The sequence below is a fragment of the Alosa sapidissima genome, chromosome 17 (genome assembly GCF_018492685.1).
Source record: "Alosa sapidissima isolate fAloSap1 chromosome 17, fAloSap1.pri, whole genome shotgun sequence".
Classification (NCBI taxonomy): domain Eukaryota; kingdom Metazoa; phylum Chordata; class Actinopteri; order Clupeiformes; family Clupeidae; genus Alosa; species Alosa sapidissima.
The window spans coordinates 4,171,516-4,191,474 of NC_055973.1; the positions used below are offsets into that span (position 1 = coordinate 4,171,516).

General features: G+C 41.5%; 1 protein-coding gene, 1 long non-coding RNA gene and 1 other non-coding gene across 9 annotated transcripts in view; 2 read left to right on the forward strand and 1 right to left on the reverse strand.

Moving 5' to 3' along the window:
* phldb1b (pleckstrin homology-like domain, family B, member 1b) overlaps window positions 1-17,807 on the reverse strand; it is a 59,818-nt gene extending 42,011 nt beyond the window's left edge. For 2 of the 6 annotated variants that reach the window (XM_042067867.1, XM_042067865.1), the window contains exons 1-4: window positions 14,218-14,508; window positions 12,491-12,592; window positions 11,713-11,836; window positions 4,865-5,035 (exon numbers count right to left, since the gene is read on the reverse strand). In XM_042067867.1, coding sequence (XP_041923801.1) covers window positions 4,865-5,035; window positions 11,713-11,836; window positions 12,491-12,592; window positions 14,218-14,451 — 631 coding nt within the window. In that variant the 5' untranslated portion in view covers window positions 14,452-14,508. Of the gene's footprint in view, window positions 1-2,712; window positions 3,125-4,864; window positions 5,036-11,712; window positions 11,837-12,490; window positions 12,593-14,217; window positions 14,512-15,768; window positions 15,998-17,713 lie in introns of those variants that run through there. The other 4 variants (XM_042067868.1, XM_042067866.1, XM_042067864.1 and 1 more) reach the window with 4 other exon arrangements.
* LOC121688360 lies at window positions 3,222-5,043 on the forward strand. 2 transcript variants are annotated; one of them, XR_006024564.1, is made up of 3 exons: window positions 3,222-3,310; window positions 3,401-3,524; window positions 4,966-5,043. It is a non-coding gene; the product is annotated as an uncharacterized LOC121688360 (long non-coding RNA). The 2 variants fall into 2 exon arrangements; XR_006024565.1 differs by lacking the exon at window positions 4,966-5,043 and adding an exon at window positions 4,571-4,630.
* Window positions 6,647-6,739, forward strand: trnai-uau. Its single transcript is given in 2 exon segments — window positions 6,647-6,684; window positions 6,704-6,739. It is a non-coding gene; the product is annotated as a tRNA-Ile (tRNA).
* Window positions 17,808-19,959: the final 2,152 nt, after the last annotated feature.

Below are 19,959 nucleotides of genomic sequence, written 5' to 3' on the forward strand. Positions count from 1 at the left end.
GATTTTGTTAAACCTAGAAACAGTGCTGGCACATGCTGACATTTTAAATTGTGCTATTATTTCTCACAGCACATACTTGTTGAGGAAAAAAACAGACAGACACCTTCCAGTGGGTCTAGAGTAATTAGGATTTGCAAAGTAGTAACTGTACAACAAGAAACCATCCAATCATGAACAACTAAATTATGGTTCTCAAAGCTGTGCATGCTTAACAAATAACATGGCTGTATTTATGAAACTCAATATTTAAGTATAAGTAAGTATAACCCAGACAGTTGTCAGATTTCAAACTGCTATTTTCGGGGAATTTGTAAGCTGCAGCGCCAGCATCTTATTAGGTCAATACAGTATCCTGGGGCTTCGCCTGAGGTGCTGCTGCCGATGATGATGCAAGGCCATGAGAGACGCTGCACCAATTAGATCGCTTTCCCTCGACAGAATACTCACACAATCAGCAAGCTACCAAGAGCCAATAAGACTCTCTAAGACTGTCTGCATTGTGGTCATGGCTGATATGCGTTAGTGGACTCATCTAAGAAGAGCAGTGGCACATGTTAATTATTAGTTATCAGGGTCAACTAAATAATATCTCAAACATAAACTCAGCATTGATGTCTCTACAAAGATACTGTATGGACGTAAGCTGCGCCTCCCTAGAAGACAGAGAGAATGGAAGATTGCAACAAAGTATTTCCTGCTTGGCTTGTAATATGACCAGTGCTTTACCTCTACTCTCTGCCTGATCCTTGAACAAAGACATGCAGGGCAAATATCTGACTATGAACATTTCTAAGCCAGCCATTTGTCGTCCCACAAGGTACACAACCTCCACTAGGAATATCCAAAAAACTGAAGCACACACTGTCGGTTAGTCTACACGCTGCTGGTTAATTACAGAGACATGCATGCATGTCAAAATACACACACACACACATGCACAGACAGACAAACATGCACAGACAGACAAACACACACACACACAAGCATGCACCCACAGACAAACACACTCATAAATACACACACACACATGCAAGCATGCACCCACAGACAAACACACACACACACACGCACAGACGCACAGACAGACAGACAGACAGACAGACAGACATACATACATACATACATACACACACACACACACACACACACACACACACACACACAGATACACGCAAGCATGCACCCACAGACAAACACACCCACCCACAAAAGACAACAGACATAAAATAATGTTCATTTGCAACAGAAATGTGAATTGCAAGAGCTACATAGTTCAAATTAGGAAATTAATGGAACTACTAGTGAATAAGCAGAACACTGTCCAGTCATTTGACCCACATGGGAGTCTCATTGCGTTACACTAAATCAGAGCTTTTCTCCATGTGCACTCCATAACAAATAGGGTTACATCACGGCTCCTCTACATAAACGTAATGACTTGCATTTTTGTTTCCATAACAATACATCCCCCCAAAACACAAAGCAAGCACCGAGAATGGGCAGTGGCCAGTCTCCAGAACACTCGCACAATGGGATGCCTAAAGATACACAACGCAGTTGCCATGGCATTGTTGTGTTTTACTGCAAGTGGAAAAGGGCAAAACTTGCACAGCTCTGCGAATCACTACCATTTCCCCCCACGCAATAGCCACCACCGGCACAAACAAGCTACAGACACTGTATCAAGATCCCACTGTGACTTAAATCTAATAGCTGTGTTCATAAAGACCCCACAGATTAAAGATACAGAGATTCCTGAGGGGACTTAATGGGGTCGTAACAAGACACCAGCTATTCCCCCCATTGTGTTGGGCCTTTGTTACCCACTGACCCTGGCCCCTTCATCCCTATAAGGTGTTGCTGAGACACTTGGCAGCATTCTTTTAAATGAGCTTCCTGAGGATGGCCATACAAACAACTCACGGCAAGCACGGACATGAGGATCTTGGAGTCTCTCTCTCTCTGTATCTCTTTCTCTCTCTCCCTCTCTCTCTCTCTGCCTGTCTGTCTCTCTCTCTCTCTCTCTCTCTCTCTCTCTCGCTGAGGAAGTGATAGGGAGAGGAAGGAAAGGGTAAAGGACGTGGAGAGACAGCAGTCCAGCAGGATTAGCTGTGCTCCTGGGTCACATTGGATAAGAATAGAAATGTAACAGTATCCAGAAACGGCCACCCTGCCAACATGAAAAAGGAGTACCATCCTGTGGGGTCCAAACCCAGGCTTGGCTGGAGCTGTGTGTTTCGCTTTACTAGAACAGGGTTTTATGGAATTATCGGCTAACAATAAAGGCTATTTCTATTCACAATGGCAAACTGTCAGGGTAACATACTGGGTGCATTTCACTAGTGAGGTGTGTGAACTTCACTATCTCCTCAAAGGAAGTGATTCAGTGACACCTCATTTCCTTTTCAGACAGAAAAATATTAAGTTGCATGAACTTCGCAGGAAATGCATTGATTCTGTATTGCAGAAATAAACTTCTGTTTACTATATCAGTTAGTCCAAACGTTGCATATTAAAATAATAATACTAATACTACTACTACTAATAATAATAATACTAATAATAATAATGTAACCAACCCACACAAATCTGGGTAGGTGTAGCCAAAACTACATAACATCTCCAAATAGCTTATTGTTATAATCAAATGCAGTATTAGAAGTTATGTTATAAAGTAGTATCAATCTCGTATTAGGTCTGAAAAACACAAACCTGTGGTGAAACTCGCAATAGGTATGAAAAACCTAGGCTACTTCAGGATGCCGGTTTTTCACATTTCTTCCGCTTCACCGTCTCTGTCAACTTGTAAATAGTGCCTTTAAATGTGACGCCACGTGCTTCCCATACTGACTCCGATGTTGAGGTGGGCTACAAGTTATAAATTTCACACCCAGATGAGTTTTTGTTGATTTTTTCACTAGCAGGACACTGTCAGCATTCTTTGGAAACAAATTCAAAGCTGTAGGTTGTATCTTCCTTGCGTTATAAGGTTGCCTCCTCAATCAATGGCAAATCCAGATTCGCCGAACAGAATCCAACAATAGTGCTGAATAAAAAAAGTAAGCTATTACGACAACACTGTGTCAGACAAGAACTAATTTAAAGCACTTATCCGTGCCGGTCGACTGAGTTACTTTTCCTTGAGTCATCGCTTCCACAAGTAGCCAAGGGGGTGCGCGTCATGGGTGGGGGTCTAAAAGCCTTCCAATCATTTGCGGACTGTCTACATGCGACTTTGGTCTATGAGTGATATAAGTGATATTTGCAGTGATATGTGGTGAAAGCACATTTCAGATTGCCTGTAGAAATTGTAAGAATATGTAAGAAAATAAATTAAATAGAAGATATGGTATAGGGTTTGGGTCATATATATTCACGAATCTAGCCTTATCTTCAACAGTGCTACGCCCGTCCCCCGACTAACTCTATGCAAGGGAACCAGACAATGGAAACTGATCTTTGGCTACGTGACTTTTCAAACAGTGACCTCCCCTCACCGTCCTTTGGATTCACTTTTACAAAAGGTGCGTATATTTTTAGATAAAAACAGTTGGGTTCCAGATTTAATTGTGGGAGGAGGCATTATAATTTATCTAATGTGTTAAATGTATGGGTTTTGCTGTTTGCTGAAAACGTTTTTAATTACATTGAGGGTAGATATAGCTCTATTAAAAGCTTTGTAGAAATAAATCCCCCTGTACACACACACTCACACATTATGTTGATTACAGACCCAGTGGACATAAAATATAAGATCCTATAGTCGCACCAAAATATGCTTATTACCTTATTAGAAGGAATTCCCTAAACATTCAGTAATAGAATGATAATGGCTATTTAGAAAACACTCTTGGCTTGTATTCAAGTATGGTGTGGTCGGCATTACCATTTCCCTGTGTGCTTGGACCATACCCAGCATACATGGCTACACCTAGCCCAGAAACATCCAGTACGAGGGGTGAGAAATGCCCTGATATTAAAGCTGATGCAGGGACTGTGGTTGACAGTCCTCCCACAAATAGAAGCTCTGAGAAAACAAAATTATCTCTGTGTCTCTCGAGGATGCCTGTAATCAGGTCCTAAAATCTCATCCATCAGGGGGAACTGAAGTGAGAAACAACCATGCTTGCCAATCACGTTGGGTGTTCACCACACATTTAAGGCTAAGGATAGATTCCACTGATAGCTAGATGTGGTAGAGGTTGGAAAGAAATACTACCAACGTTTAGAACAACAACACATCAATTTTATTTTTTTGTGAGTGTGAACCCAACGGACGGCAACACTAACAGCAAACACAAAGAACACACATACTAAACATTACAAGTTTACATTTGGATGTTATTCTAGTAATAACAGTACAGACTAGAGAATGAATTATTGCCTTTCCATATCAGAATTCTGCAGACCTATGTCGGACCTATGTACAAGTCACAGCAGTGTGCATGGCCTATTTTTAGATGATAAATAAAAAATATAGCTGTGTTTTCATCATTTTCACTTGTAGTCTTTCTGTGATGCCCTCAGAACAATAGGGAAAATATGAATATATTTCATGTGTCATATACAGGGATGGATTACTGCACGGGCCTACCGGGACCAGGCCCAGGGGCCCAAGGGGTCAGGGGGCCCTGAAGCCCAAGCCTTTGCATGGAATCAGTGCCTCAATATCAACAAATCAGGATGTAGGCTATGAATCTGATTGAATTTAGTATTGGCCATCCCCAAAATGCACCAGAATACAGGAAATCACATCAAACAAATTAAAAAAAGGGAGCCTTAATACATCTGGGCCCAGGGGCCCGAAAGTTCATAATCCGCCCATGTGTCATATATGACATTTCAATCAGCGGAGCAGCCATACCTTGAGAGAGACGAACAGGCTGTGTGACCCGGACGCCATCGATGGCACATTCATTCCCACATGGGTAGAGGCTGATGACTCCTGATTTGTTTTCTATGTAGCAATGTAGCTCTGCGATCCTTGGGCCCTGGATACTGATGTCCACATCTCCATGCCCAAAGCTCGTCCTGCCTGAACAAACAAGAACAAAGAAGAGATATTTGACTACCATTGTAATAAAGTTTAAATTACTCACTGCAACTGGTTGATATTTGACTACCACTGTAATAAAGTTTAAATTGCTCACTGCAAGTGGTTGGAGTTTTTTTTCTTTGAATTAATTGGCTATTTCTGTGTATGTGTTTTTTTTTACTCAAACAAACAAATGAAATAAGTTGCCATTTAGAAACTGAGGCCCACTGAGTTGGGCCTTTATTTTAAGGTAAAAGAACTGCATTATGTTGCTTTAAGATTTTACTTCCATGTTAAAACTGTGGTGGTGCTTGACTGACACAACTGTGTACACACAACAACTAGTTTGACCACTGAAACACTTAGTGCAGGTTTGGAAAACCATTTTTCTGAAGAGTACTTCTCACAGTTTGAAGTAGTGTAATAAAATCGGTAATAGTAACAATTTTAGGGTATCACAAAACCCTGTAGAATCAGTGAATCATGCCACACTATCTTGGAATGTAATGGGTGGAACTTCGAGAGGAAAAAGACAGATGGGCTCGACTGAAAAGGAGTTAATCCACTAATGACCTAAGGTATCCAACAGATGCGGTTAAGTGTAGCTGAATAGAGAGACTTACAACACTGGGCCAAATGCTCACAAAATTAAAGTTACATTACTGACAGGGAGGTGTCATAGACAGTTTCTAGAGATATATTGCTTACTCGGAATTGTTGGCATACTGCTGAATCAGATTATTTTATAGTGATAAATAGTGAATGTAGCCTGTCGGTTGTATTGTGATTGTAATGCCAAGAGACCAGGGCTCCAGTGGTGCAATTGGTTAGCGCGCGTTACTTATACAGCAGTACAAGCGGAGTGATGCTGAGGTTGTGAGTTCGAGCCTCACCTGGAGCAGTTATTCTGATTTATATTGTACTGCACATTTGTATGCACCAGTGGCACAAAATGTACTATAGTTACACAGATGTACAAGTAGAGCAAGTCAGAGGAACAGACACTCTTTAGGCAGAGCAAATTCATATTTCTATCTCATCTTGTACAAAAAAACATAAATATGTTTTTGTGATTAATACCCATCCAAATCATTCATCCCAAACCAACAAAGCCACAACTAAGTTAGTTAATGACAACACAGTCACATCATTCTTTGTTGAGTCGAAATTCATTGTAAGACAAAAGCTCAACTCAGAGCTGAAACCCCATAGACAGATGAGTTGAAGAAGGAAGTGGGTGATGAACTAATGAAAATAAGTCAGACAGATGTAGTAATGGCACTATGAGTTTTTTTTTCTTCAGAATAAACCCATAGGACCTCACGTATAAGCCCATAGGACTTCACGTATCAGAATAAGCCCATAGGACCTCACGTATCAAAGCCCATAGGACCTCACATATCAGAATAAGCCCATAGAAACTCACGTTTATAATGGCAGTAATGGCACTATGAGGTTTATATCAGAATAAGCCCATAGGACCTCACGTATCAAAGTAAGCCCATAAGACCTCACATTTATAAGTAGACGATGGGTTTCATCATTTCTTTATTGTAAATTGCAAAAGCATTTGTTTTTTTATTTTAATCATTACAAAAGCCTACTTTGTGTGCTCCAGTGGCGCAATCGGTTAGCGCGCGGTACTTATACAGCAGTACAAGCAGAGTGATGCCGAGGTTGTGAGTTTGAGCCTCACCTGGAGCAGTCCTTTAGTTCGGAACCCCTGCACCTGATGGTGTCCAGAACTTGCAAAATTCAGAGAATTGTTTGGTACTGTTCACTTTAGAGTGGGTAAATAATGCATCATACTCATGGTGACCGACCTTGGACGGTGCAAATGTTTATTAACATACATGTCTATATCAGATTGTTTATCAACAAAGATAGTTGACTGTTTACTTTAGAATGTTATCTATTTAATCTGATTTCTATTGTACTGGACATTTGTATGTTCCTGACTGGCACAACTGCTTTTTGTCTACAAAGCTACTGTGATCTTTTAAATCCTTACTGTCCTCCTAGACCTCCCCGATCCTCTTTCCAGTGTCTTTTTTGTGTTCTTTCTGCTTTCCTTAAATGTAAAGGTGACAGAGCTTTCTCTGTCTGTGCTACCCATAGCCTTCCTGATCGTTCCTGATGCCCTACTATCGCTTTAAATCCAACCTAAAGACCTACTCTCTGACCCCTTCACCTCTCCCCAAAACATTTCTCCGTTATTTTAACTCCTTGTCATTTTCGTTTTTATGTTCATTAATATTAATACAAGGGCCATCTGTTGTTATCTTTGAGATTTTATGTCTGTTCATTTCTTTATTTAGCATATTAATATTTTCTTATTTTTTGATGTAAAGCACTTTGGTGCAATGCTGTTGCTTTTAAACAGTACAGTACAAGGCAGAGTTCCAGTGGCTCCTGTTGTTCAAGTGGTGCATGTGGTTAGCATGTGACACTTGTATGGCAGTACAGGCAGAGCAATGCTGAGGTTGTGAGTTCAAGCCTCATTTGGAACATGTCTTCTTCAGGTAAAATCTGTACAGCAGCTCCTCAGACAGATAGGCTTGAGAAGCTAACAGGGACTGCTGTTAACACAATTTTACATAAGGGTTGTTTTTCTGTATGGATTTCTACTTCTAGACTGAAAGAGAATTTCAATGAAAAAGCTTTTAACCTTGGACTAGCCTCAAAGGAACACAAAGTAGTGCTTTTACCTTAAAATAAAAACTTTTCATGCTACTCTGACTAGACTACATTTTCAAAAAGGCACCAATATAAAAACTCCCTTCAACATCTCTAGGGTCATTGTGTTTGCTTTCTATAGCTGCTCCGACACAGACAGATGGGCTTAAGCAGCCAATGAATGATCCACTATTGAACCACAGCGTCAGGCAGATGTGGCGAGTGTGAGTTGAATAGACTGTCTGTCTGTGAGTTCTGAGTGCTCGCACAGCAGAGTGCTCGCAATTCAACTAATCACTCATCAAAAAGCCAAGTGGGGTTGCATTAGAAGGTGGAAAATATTCCATTATAGCCCGCTTGTGCCATTCATCTCTCATAGCGCCAAGAAATCCTTGATACTGTTAAAGCAAATGAAGCAGAGCAACAAAGCTGATATATTTAAACTGTTTAAAACTGAGGATTTAAAATGACTGTGTATGGCCCCTCATGATGTAGTTTAACAGCTGTCTCTTATGACTTCTCAAACCCATCTGAGGAGCTGCTTTATTGATCAGGCTTAAAAATGACCTGCTTTGGGTGGGACTTGAACTCACAACTTCAGTATTGCTCTGACCACAAATACAGCACACAATCCACTAGTGCCACTAGAGCCCACTGAACACTCCACTAAACACTCCACTCATGAGTACAGTAGAGTCAGAGCAGAAAGGGCCGTTCACATTATAAATAAATGAATGAATGAATGAATGAATGAATGAATGAATGAATAAACAAACAAATAAATAAATAAGATACTAAATAAATAAATAAATAAATAAATAAATAAATGTTTCATAACTATAAAAGTATCTGATAATAGTGTCTACAAGTCTATAAATATTGTGTTTTCCTGCTCTAGGCCACTTTGCAAGGATATACTTTCATAGACCTTATTCCTTACACAAGTGCAATGCCACATTATCTTTGAGCATCACATAAATGCTGCCTGCTCCAGGATACATTACTGACCCACTCTGAAGTGAACACAACCACACCTCTCAACACCCTGACATGAACACCACCACACCTCTCAACACTCTGAAGTCAACACTCTGAAGTCAACACCACCACACCTCTCAACACTCTGAAGTCAACACCACCACACCTCTCAACACTCTGAATTCTACTCTGAAGTGAACACCACCACACCTCTCAACACTCTGAATTCTACACGTTTTGGACAGCATCAGGTGTAGGGGGTCACAGGGGTTCCAATCTAAAGAATACCTGCTCCAGGTGAGGCTCAAACCCACAACCTCAGCATCACTCTGCTCATACTGCTGTATAAGTACTGCCTGCTAACAGATTACACCAATGGAGCTCTGTTGTTATCAGTAAGAGGCTAATAATGGACATCACAAAAATGAATTTGTCTCCTTGCCCATCTTGTTGAAGATTAGCAGGCCCAGATGGCTTAATACAGAGCATCAGTAGTGGACACCGGTCACATCTCTGGCCTTTCATAGGTGGCCTATTCAGTGTTATCCTTAGCCCATCTGTCTGGCGAGGAGAGCTTTGGCAATGCAAAAGCAACGCAATCAATCAGACTTGGAGATTTTCCTCATTTGTTGCTTTTTGTAAAACATAAGTTACAGCTGATAATATCTGGTGCTTTTGGTGATTTACATTCTGACGTTCTTGTGCTCCAGTGGCACACACAAACACACATGCACACACACACACACACACAGAGTCTTTGAAGATCTGGACTGCTGAATCATGAATATTATAGCAAAGATGAAAAACGCCAGCTTATAAGAAGTCAAAACAAATCTACTAAGCATCACACTACTTGCATCATAAGAACATGAAATATTTTTAAACAACAAACCAACCAGAAGTGCTGCTACCAGAGATTTGAGAAATTTACCTCCCAAGAAAAGTTCCAAATCTCCAACTCCCAAGGAACTGAGATGCATGAGCACATACTATATGAAAGCAGACACAGACCCACAGGAAGCAGATACAGACTCACAGGAAGCAGACACAGACCCACAGGAAGCAGACACAGACCCACAGGAAGCAGACATAGACCTACAGGAAGTGGACCCTTTATACCCAAGGGGGTATAGGCTAGCGAACATTTGAAAGGCTTACCCTCAATGGGAGGCTCTGAGGCTAATAAGACTTCACCTGGAGTTAGCATTCCATTGACCCCCATTCATTTTGGCGTCACTTTGACAGCGTATAACTTTACATCGAAAGCGTTTTAAACCTTTATATGAACCATTTCCATTTCCAGAGAAATATAACATTGTGTGACTGACGTCATAACCTTGTATCTCACATTACGGCTCTGTGATGCTAAAATCAATGCTAAAATGATGTCATGAGCATGCGACTTTCAGTCGCACGTGAAATAAGTTACCGTATCCTCTGGATGAGAAACTGAAGGCAGTCTAAGGGAAAGTCCACGCTAAGCTATTTAGGAAAGCATTCGAGGGGAAACAAACAATTAATTTTATTGGGTTGGCACTACGTCGGAACAAATCACCTTCCAAAAAGCTGCACTTGAACTTGGATCAGTCTGCATGTTATCAATTTTTTTAGCGCGGCTACCAGACGACTTACTGTGTTTCAGCCCGTTGTTTATCGTCACGTGTTATCACTCAACTGACCCTGAGGATGTACAGTACAATAGGGCTTCACTCGGAAAAGGGGCTCAATTTGACTTCACTTGTCTCTGTCTTTGTCTATGGGGTTGGCTCTGCACATTTGTGTTTATACCCCTTTTTTGACAGCATGTGGGATGCTGATTTTAAAAACCCAATCCATGCAATCAATGTCACCTGGTTTCCCCAAATACACTGTCAGGACAAACCTATGTACCACTATATGGCTACAATATGTGCTTTCTTTGCACACTTGTTTTTTCCACGTGTTGTTCGTAGATCCTTTGTAAGTCAGCTGTCAGAAGAGCAGCTCATGAGAGCGGCCCAGGAGTAGCATGCTCCAAAATAGGGATTATGACAGGGTCGGGTCACGGCCCTGTCAACTCCGGCAAAGACAGACAGCAGGAGACAATACACACCACTGTCTTTTCTGTTTGCTCACAAGAGAATGTTTGTCGCTGGAAAATATGATGTTCATCCTGAGATGTCTATAAAAGGAAGCGTATTATATTATATATAAACAGGAAGAGAGAGAATTGCTGATCCGTTTCTCTATGCACACAAAGTGGCCTTTTTCATGACATCTCTTGTTTACAACCATTTTTTATAGAAAAACAAATCCTGCACCACAAAGAGACGGTTGATATAGAAGCAATTATTTTGGCCCTCTGTAACACACAGAACACAACATCCTCATTTGAGTAATCTACCAGATTCAAAACAACTCTCAACTCCTCCTCCACCTCACCGACTCTACACAAACAATTTCAGGATGGTGGTATGACAATAAGTTTTAATTTCTGTCTTGTTACTGCCCTGAACATATTATATGCTATAAATAATGTAATTTATGTTTGTGCTGAAGAATCACGAATAAGTGGTGAGATTGATTGTGTATATTACAATTTGTTTGTGTATATTACAATATTGTGGTATTCAATTCTGACCTCTCATTCCAGACATTCTGCACAATGGAAATCAGAACTCATGCCTCCGCATAAGGGGGCTGTGGATGCATGGGAGTGTGAGGCTATTGTGGTTGTGGTCTGTTTTTATTTCTATGGCATTTATTTTCTTGTTGATGAGATTATTTGAAAAAAAAAAAGCTATCCATTTACTGCAGATACGAGGTCTAACAGTCATAATAGGGTTTGTAGTAGTAGTGTTTACAGCTCTTTTAGCTTTACAGTGTATATTGAGGCACACACACACACGCACAAACACACACGCACACACGCACACACACACACACACACACACGCACACGCACACACGCACACACACACACACAATCATTTTTTTGCAAGGTCTAGACCAATTTTGTTACATTGTCGTGTTGTCATGTCTTACCCTCTGGAAGTGGCAAAAGAGTGATAGCTGTACTGAAGCGGCCATTTCCCAGGCTGACCAGGTGTGGGCGGTCCGTCTGGAACTTCAGCCCTTTTCCGACCTCAATGAGATCAAGAGGGGTGCTCTGAGGTGAAAAAGAGAGAGTTGTTGACAAACTTTTTGGCAAAAACAAAAAATCCGCTCAGTTCACCTCAGTTCAGTTCAAAATCATTAGAGATTTTATGAAATGTACATATATAATATATAAACAAAAAAGGATTATTCATTTAGCTAATGTTTCTAAATTATTTGAAGTACTTGACTTCAAATTATAGCCTTAATCTGTCAATTCACATGTATACCAAATACAAACACTGGATCTGCAGACAAATCGGCTGAAAAATAATAAAACTAAAAATCATTCCTAAACATGCCGTGAGATAGAGCAGTGGTTCTTAAACCTTTTGTCTGGTGACCCCCCAAAGACATGGGCAGAGGCAAAAAAATGTCTTCTCTCATAGGAATGTCAATGGTAGCAGACTGCAAATCATTTCGCGACCTCTCCCATATTTTTGGCGACCGCCCTGAGGATCCCAACCCCCAGTTTAAGAACCACTGAGATAATAATATTTCATATATGTTATGCACTGCAAAAGGTAATATTTCAAAGTGTTTCCTCTTATAGCAGTGAAGTTAATTAGTCCAATTGAGTGATCATGTCAATTAGGGCACTTGCTAACGAGGCACTGGCTGTGGATAAACACTTGCCCCTCGGCTACTGCAGCTGACGGAGGCTCACCTGGAACACCTGATGCATGTGTTTGCCTCTCTCTGTCAAGTTCCTGTTGAAAACGTTCATGTCCATGGCGTTACCATTGACATCCTCTGGCATATAAAGATCCTGAAACAAGAAAGGAGAACAGCCTTTAAAATGCATGTCAAACATTCTCTCTACGATGGAGACTAATTCAGCTCTCCAGAGAGGTTTCTTTAAAGCAAAACAAAAAGGAATGGAGTGCAATGGAATGCAATGAGCTTTAAATGTACTTCTAATGTACTCAAATCACAACTACACCTCCAATATACACACTGCATTAACTACAGGTAGAAACATTTGTACAGGCAGAAACATTTCAATTTACCATTTTGATATTTAGTTGAGGGAAGCAGAGAGAGCTGAGAAGAGAGACATGCCAGTCTTTGAGAACTGAATGAGTTCAGTCCCCTCTCTCTCTCACACACACACACACACACACACACACACACACACAAAGCCTGGCACTGTCCGCCACCTCACAGAATCCAGGCTGGTGGGGAGGACTCGTCTCTACATGCTGAACGGCAGACAACAAACTAAGCCATGCATTCCTGCCCCAGTAGTCAAAAGCCCCTGAGGACAGATCCTTAAGCCAGCCAGGGAGAGAGGGAGGGAGGGAGAGAGAAATAGGGAGAGAGATAGAATGAAATGGGAAGGAGAGAAAGAAAGAGAGGGAGAGAGAGAAAAGAGAGAGAAAGAAAGAGAGAGGGAGAGGGATGGAGAAAGAAAGAGAGGGAGAGAGGGAATGAAATGTAGAGAAGAGCATGGTTGTGTGATTGAAGATACAGGTGTGATTGGAGGCAAACTGAAGTAGAGGCAAGATAGTTAAACGACAGGGACATGTAGAGCCCTTAAAATCCATCCATCCATCAACAATCTAGGTCAATAAATCCCTCTGGCTTGGGCAAGTTTGCTCTCCAATCCACACACCTACCCACACACTTTGGAAAAGTTTTACTCTCTGACTGAGATGTTCTCGTGCTCATACAATAGTAGTACATTTGGTTTAAACTTTTTTTGTGAATAATGATCACTCACAAATTCACTCAATATTCACAAAATAGTGAAAACAGTGATTTGGCCTATGCTGGCTGGCTATGATGAGGATTCTGAGTGCAGTTTGGAGGCTTAGAGAGAGAGTTTTCACTCAGCACATATCTCTCAGGCCTAAAATCCTCCTAGCACCCCCTGTGAGGAGGTATGCATAATTTACAGCTAAGCAAGAACTCCACATCAGGCTTCATACATTCACTATGTTTCACAATGTCTTCTTTGGCAGTGCCATAAAGATGTGCTGTGTGTGTGTGTGTGTGCTTGTGTGTGTGTGTGTGTGCACGTGGGGGTAGTTGGAGGGGAGGAGGAACATTTTAATGACGGCATGGGCATTAATGTCACAGTTTAACCACTCCATAACACACACACACACACACACACACACACACACACACACACACACACACACACACACACACAGTTAGAGTTATATGTTCTCATGTTAATAACATTTTGCCTGTGGTCATCAATACAGCACAGCAATAATCATCATCAGTGCATTATAAATCCTGAGGTTTTCTTCTGTGTTTTCACCAGAGGCCTGATGATGCTTCGTCTGATGCGTGCCCAGATGAGCCAACCAAAGCGAGACCAGGGACCAGGGAGAGAGACCAAGATCCCACCGCTTGGAAATGACTCATCACCTCTACACTCACATGATATTCCACTCCAGCTCTCGCATCAAATGTTCCATTGCCTTTGACGGTTTGCTTCCCAAAGACGCGGCGCTCAACAAGAATTCCAATGGTGTTGGCACAAAGGGGTCTTTTGTGTGCCGATAATCCCAGCGGTGTACTGGGGAAGGGGCCGGACGCCCAAAACCCAATGCTTAGAGACCTGCTGACCACATGGCCGTGGTGCTCTGCATCACACGGAAAGCCCCGTGACATCCCCAAAACATCTGGGACAGACTGACTGAAGCAGAGACAGAGAGTCAAATAAACCTGGGTCCTTTCATGCCTTTGGCTAAAGGCTTAAGGTCAGTGAATGGCAAATATGTCCCAATAGGAAGCGGCTCAATGAGAAACAAACCAAACTGCTCAATGTTTCCCTGTGAGTGGGCCTATAAGGCATCAGAACACATTTCCTATTGTTCTTCAGTGCCACCTAGTGGAAACTTTTCGACTGTCAGTTGACACTTTCCGGGTAACTTAAAACTCCGGTTGTCATGACAACATGTCAATTGAAAAGTCTAATCGCGTGTATGCCTGTGGTAGATCCATCCCAATCTGCAATACATGACCCTTTCATTTTGCTCTAGTTTGCACCAAACATTATTACCTCATGTTTTGTGTTTAAGTAGGTCTCTACCTATCTTTAAATAAAACAATTCCTTCTTATGCCTCAGCAGGTCTTTACCTACCTTTCAGGTAAACAATTGGCATCAAGTGCAGCACAGTCTAAAGTTTATTCCATTCCCAATTCCACCTAAACAATACAGGTGATTTGATCACTTGCTTTGACAGCTAAGTAGATCATAAGTAAGGATGGAGAGGGTCCAACTCAACCAGGACAATGTCCTGCACGCCATCTTACTATCCAGACTGAGAGGGAACATGTGCATCTACAGGGAGAACACCATAGAATCACTAACATGACACCAACCAGGTCAGAGGTCCAGAAAGGACCAGAACTATTTCTATCAGGCTTATCCATTTCCCCTAACAGCGGAAGACTCTGCCAAACCTTTTGGCTGGCGTAGCCTACCATCTCAGGCTTGTGTTGATTCCAAGCTCCAGACATTACAGCTAGTGCCAGGCTACATCTGTTGTTGTGGCTGCTCTGAAGATAAGACACTGACTCCCCAGTGGAGGGGAGTACAAACAAATACTTGGCACCACACTGTGGACTGTTGACAAGAGTAAGAACTAACTTTTAACAGAGCTACCAACACTCTGGAATGGATTGGACTACATAATTTTTCCTGGATAATAATACTCTGCCTCTCTGCCATTAACAGCAAAGTATAACGATCGATAGGCTACTTGGCAGATTTTATTGCAATGCTTTACAGAAGTAGGCCTACAACAGCATAGCAAAATGTTTTGCCTCTGGAAGACATTCCAGATGCAACACTAATTATCTATTACACATTACACATAAAGAATATTTCAGATAACAAATTCTAATGAGGTGGTTTATTCCTATTTGAAAATGTGACTTGATTCAGAATGTTAATACAGAAAAATACAGGAAATGTACCTTACCTGCTAGTGATTCCCTGTGGCATAGGAAATAAACTGCTGAAATGGGCAACTGTCTGGCCTTCTAGACGAGAGTCTCTTAAAAAATTCCACACAGACAACTGTAAGGAAAGGCCGAGAGATGCGGCAGGTGGTTATCCACGCTTTGTAGCTCTTGCACTGACCGCCCCACAGGAGGACGAGCTGTCATGTTGTCAGAGGGGACCGCGACGATGTGCGACGTGCTCTACGCCTGCGGGAGAGCGACACACACACACACACACTCCATGATCATCTGATGTGACTCTCACTCCTTCCCTCGCACTCGTACTGCTTTCCTGTGCTGGAGACCCCTCCTAGCAGGACACAAAGCAGGCATTATTCGGACTCAAGAACTCCTTGCTTGTTCAGAGCCCATGTGGACTTGTGCTGCTGGGCCGGGACTCACGCTGGCAGCCTAGTGAGCAGTTAGAGAAGTAAAAAAGCAAGAGGTCTAAAAATGGAAGACAGTGAAAAACACAGTGAATTTCTGTCTGAGTTTCTGTCTGAGTCCTTAAAAGGGGTTTCTGGGCGGCTGCCTCCTGGAGGATTGCAGACGGACGTTTGTTGCCAAAATCTACCTCTGCCACCTCAGTCAGACGCATAGCTTTCTTTAACACACAACTTGATTTCCATCCAGAGAAAGGGGTTGGGGTTGGGGGGGTTGGAAAGAACCTGTAATCTTACGTTTTCCAAACATAGTGACAGTACACACAGTGCTGACTGTGTGTGGAACATTGTACTGTCCCCATTAAAGCTTGCTTTGTACCCACGACAATAAAACATTTGCTTTGATTTTCCATATTTCATTCATTCTTTCAAACATCTAAAATCACACATCTGTGCTAGTTTACCCCCAAGGCTTAGAACAGACAGGGATAATGCTTCCCTCAGAAACAACTGACCCAGCAGACCATTGCAGACCAAAGATGCATAATCTAAGAAAGTCTCCTGACAATAGATTAGTCAAATCAACAGCTGCAAAACCACAGGAATGGATGTATGAATAACGACAGCTGACAGCCCATAATAACCCACCAGAACATGTGAAAGTGAAGAGAAAACAGTGTCGCTGGGAATGTGGGGAATTTTGTTTGTTTGAACTTTTGATATGTCACTCAGCCATGGGACCGTGCGGTACAGTGCAGAGAGGAATGCGAAGACTACAGCCTGTCATTACCGCTGCTCACAGGCTCATGTTGCGCTGGGCTTTAAACCACACATTAAAGTTTAATTACCATCGCTCCACAGCGGCTACCAGAGGAGTCCACTGGCCTCACCCACAGTGGGAGGGGAGGAAGTGGAAGGCCCCAACACTGGGTGTAGTGTGTGTGTGTGTGCAACGCTGAGGCCCATAGCTTGCTGAATGAATAATTGAAATACTGTTCAACTTAAAACTTCTCCGAGACATGTACGTACACACACACACACACACACACACACACACACACACACACACTCTCTCTCTCTCTGTTTGTCTCTCTCTCACAAACACACACACACACACACAGTTGTAAAAAGTGTTTAAGATGACCCCCTCCTAAGGGTTCTATGATTAAGAAGTGTTCATACCAGAAAGTGCTCATTGGCATTGCCGAGGTCGTTAAATTGGGTGGTTTTTATGTCAAAGTTTAACTTGTCCAACTGCCATTTACTCTGTGTCCTTTTATTTGTTAAAAGAGAGTTGCATATAATCTTAGAGCAAGCAAACATGTGAATCAATCATACTGTCTGTTCATCTCTTAGAAATAAACTTAGTTAAACGTAGTACTGACACCTTATAAGGCTAAATATACTGCTTACATTTTTACTGCAAACTGTGGGCATGCTGGTTAAATCTAATTACAAAGATTCTTTCAATTATGCTCAATTTGCTCAAGTATTTTTATATCTGCAAGGTTAAACCTGCAAGAGTGCAATTAAAACTCACCTTTTATATCAAAGTGTGGGCTGATGCTGGGCTGGTTTTAGTCCTGAGGTCACTGTGCTGGTTTGGTTTGTAGTGCTATGAACCCTCAGTGGTCACGCCTCTGGTCATGGTCTGTTGGCACCAGTGAAGGCCTACTCCGTAGTTGCCACTCCTCTGTTGTACTAATGTTTATAAACCAACAAATTTCCATCATTACAAACAGGATGCCCCTCCTATATGCTATCTCTGTTCTATCACTGAAAACACTTCAATGTCCAACTAATTTGTTTCTACACTAACAAACTCAGCTGAAAAATTTGGGCTGGCAGGAGAGTTCAGTTTAACTCACTGGTCTGGAGACTTCATAGTTGTGATCGTAAATATTTCTTGAGACAATGCTCTAGTGCCCCCTTATGGTTCTCAATGGTAATAATGTGACAGCTCTGACAAAATGATTCACTGAAACATTCTGAGGAATTTCAAACATTTTGAAGGATTAATGAGCCGAGATATTATATTACCACAGGAATGTATTAAAACATCATTCTTTAACAAATGTTTTTTATCTTATTCTTTCCTCTGTGTTTCTCAAACTTTTTCAGACCCAGGACCACTTAACCAATAAAAAAAACCCTCAGACCACCTAGCTAAAAAAAGAGTACCACCTACTTCAACAGTATTACACAATAGGCCAAACCACCTTGCTTATTGTCTTTGCACCCTGCTTATTGTGTCAGAGAATTCATATGATTTAAACTGGCGTAGCTTGCAGTGTTGTAGAACTGTTTGGATTTACATACAAGTTGGTTCAATATTGCAAACAACTCATCTATATTATACTCTACCACATCTGCTCGTGGACCACTTAGGATAGCTTGCGGACCACACTTTGAGAAACACTGCTCTAAAGGATGTCTTGTTTAGTTTACTCTAACATCAGTGAACGGTAATGCTCATACTATTCCAAATGTTTGTCATTTATTAAATGCTGTTGCAATGTAAAATAGCCCACACATTTCAGTAACTGATCTAGTCTCCTCTAGGCTACCGAAGTCATAATGGCAAGATTTGAAGCTTACCTTTTCAGCGAGTCCTGTGGCAGAGTCCTGGGACCAGAGCTTGATCTGCTGCGTTACCTTCAGAAGACTCAGTCGGCAGTGGACTGGACTGTCTTTGGGCTACGACCCAAACATGGTTTGGTGTGTGGCACTCCCTCTCTTTGCTTACCATGGTATGGTGGAGACTTGTGTCCACCCTCCTGACGATGAGGGCCCTCAGTATTTTACTATAGCTAGGTTCTGCTAATTCTGTATGCTGGATAAAGTTTCAATATGGAGAATTTTCTTCACATTAGCCTACATCTGCCCTTGAAGAGTTTATCGAAAAAAATGGTTATTCCAAGCTACAATGAATGTTATTTCCAAGGCCAAATCTAAGACTGTAGAAGTGTCAAGGTTGGGTCAAGCATTTCACTCTGCACATCTGCAGTGTAGAAAGAGAGCTGAGAAGAACTTCATGTCACTTTATGGACAATATAAAGATCTGATTCTATAAAGACCCTTTCTTACTAATCTAAAAGTATCAGAAATAAAATTATATATGAAATTGCTTTTGCCAAACTCAAAAAGTGAATTCACCCTCAAACAAAACCTACATTTCTATAACGCTTCCCCAAATCTAACAAGGTAATGCCAAGAAAACCCTTAAAAAAGGTCTGTTTGTACTTTTGTGTGTTGTATTGCACGCAAAAGGACATTCCTCATATTCCCTCAGAATGCATGCAATTTCCTGCCTCTCACTGTCACAGCCCTTAAGACTTGCAGTAAAACAAATGTTGATTTCACTTTGAACCATCTGATACCATGTGGAGCTTTTGTGTTTTTTTTTCTGTCTATGTTCAAGATGCTGATTTTTCTTTGATCTAAAATCCATAGGATGACCTTGTGATGCTTTTTGAAGGTGCTGAGAGTGGGAAGGTTGAGAAAAGACCAATTTCAGGAGAAATCACTGAAAACAGCACTGGGGATTGCTTCATTAAGTAAATGGTATGTTAGTTTAAAACATTGCTTTTATCTACAGTTGAGTTTTGTCTTACCATGGACTGTGTCTAAGTAAATTGTAAAATATAAACCAGGATCCACATACACGCTCCAGTTTATTAAATTAAACTGCACTATAATGATCTATGCTCTGCCAAGTAGTGACAATTATACTCTGCATTTTGAGTAACACAATATTCTGCTATGTTGTTGTACCAACAAGCAAAT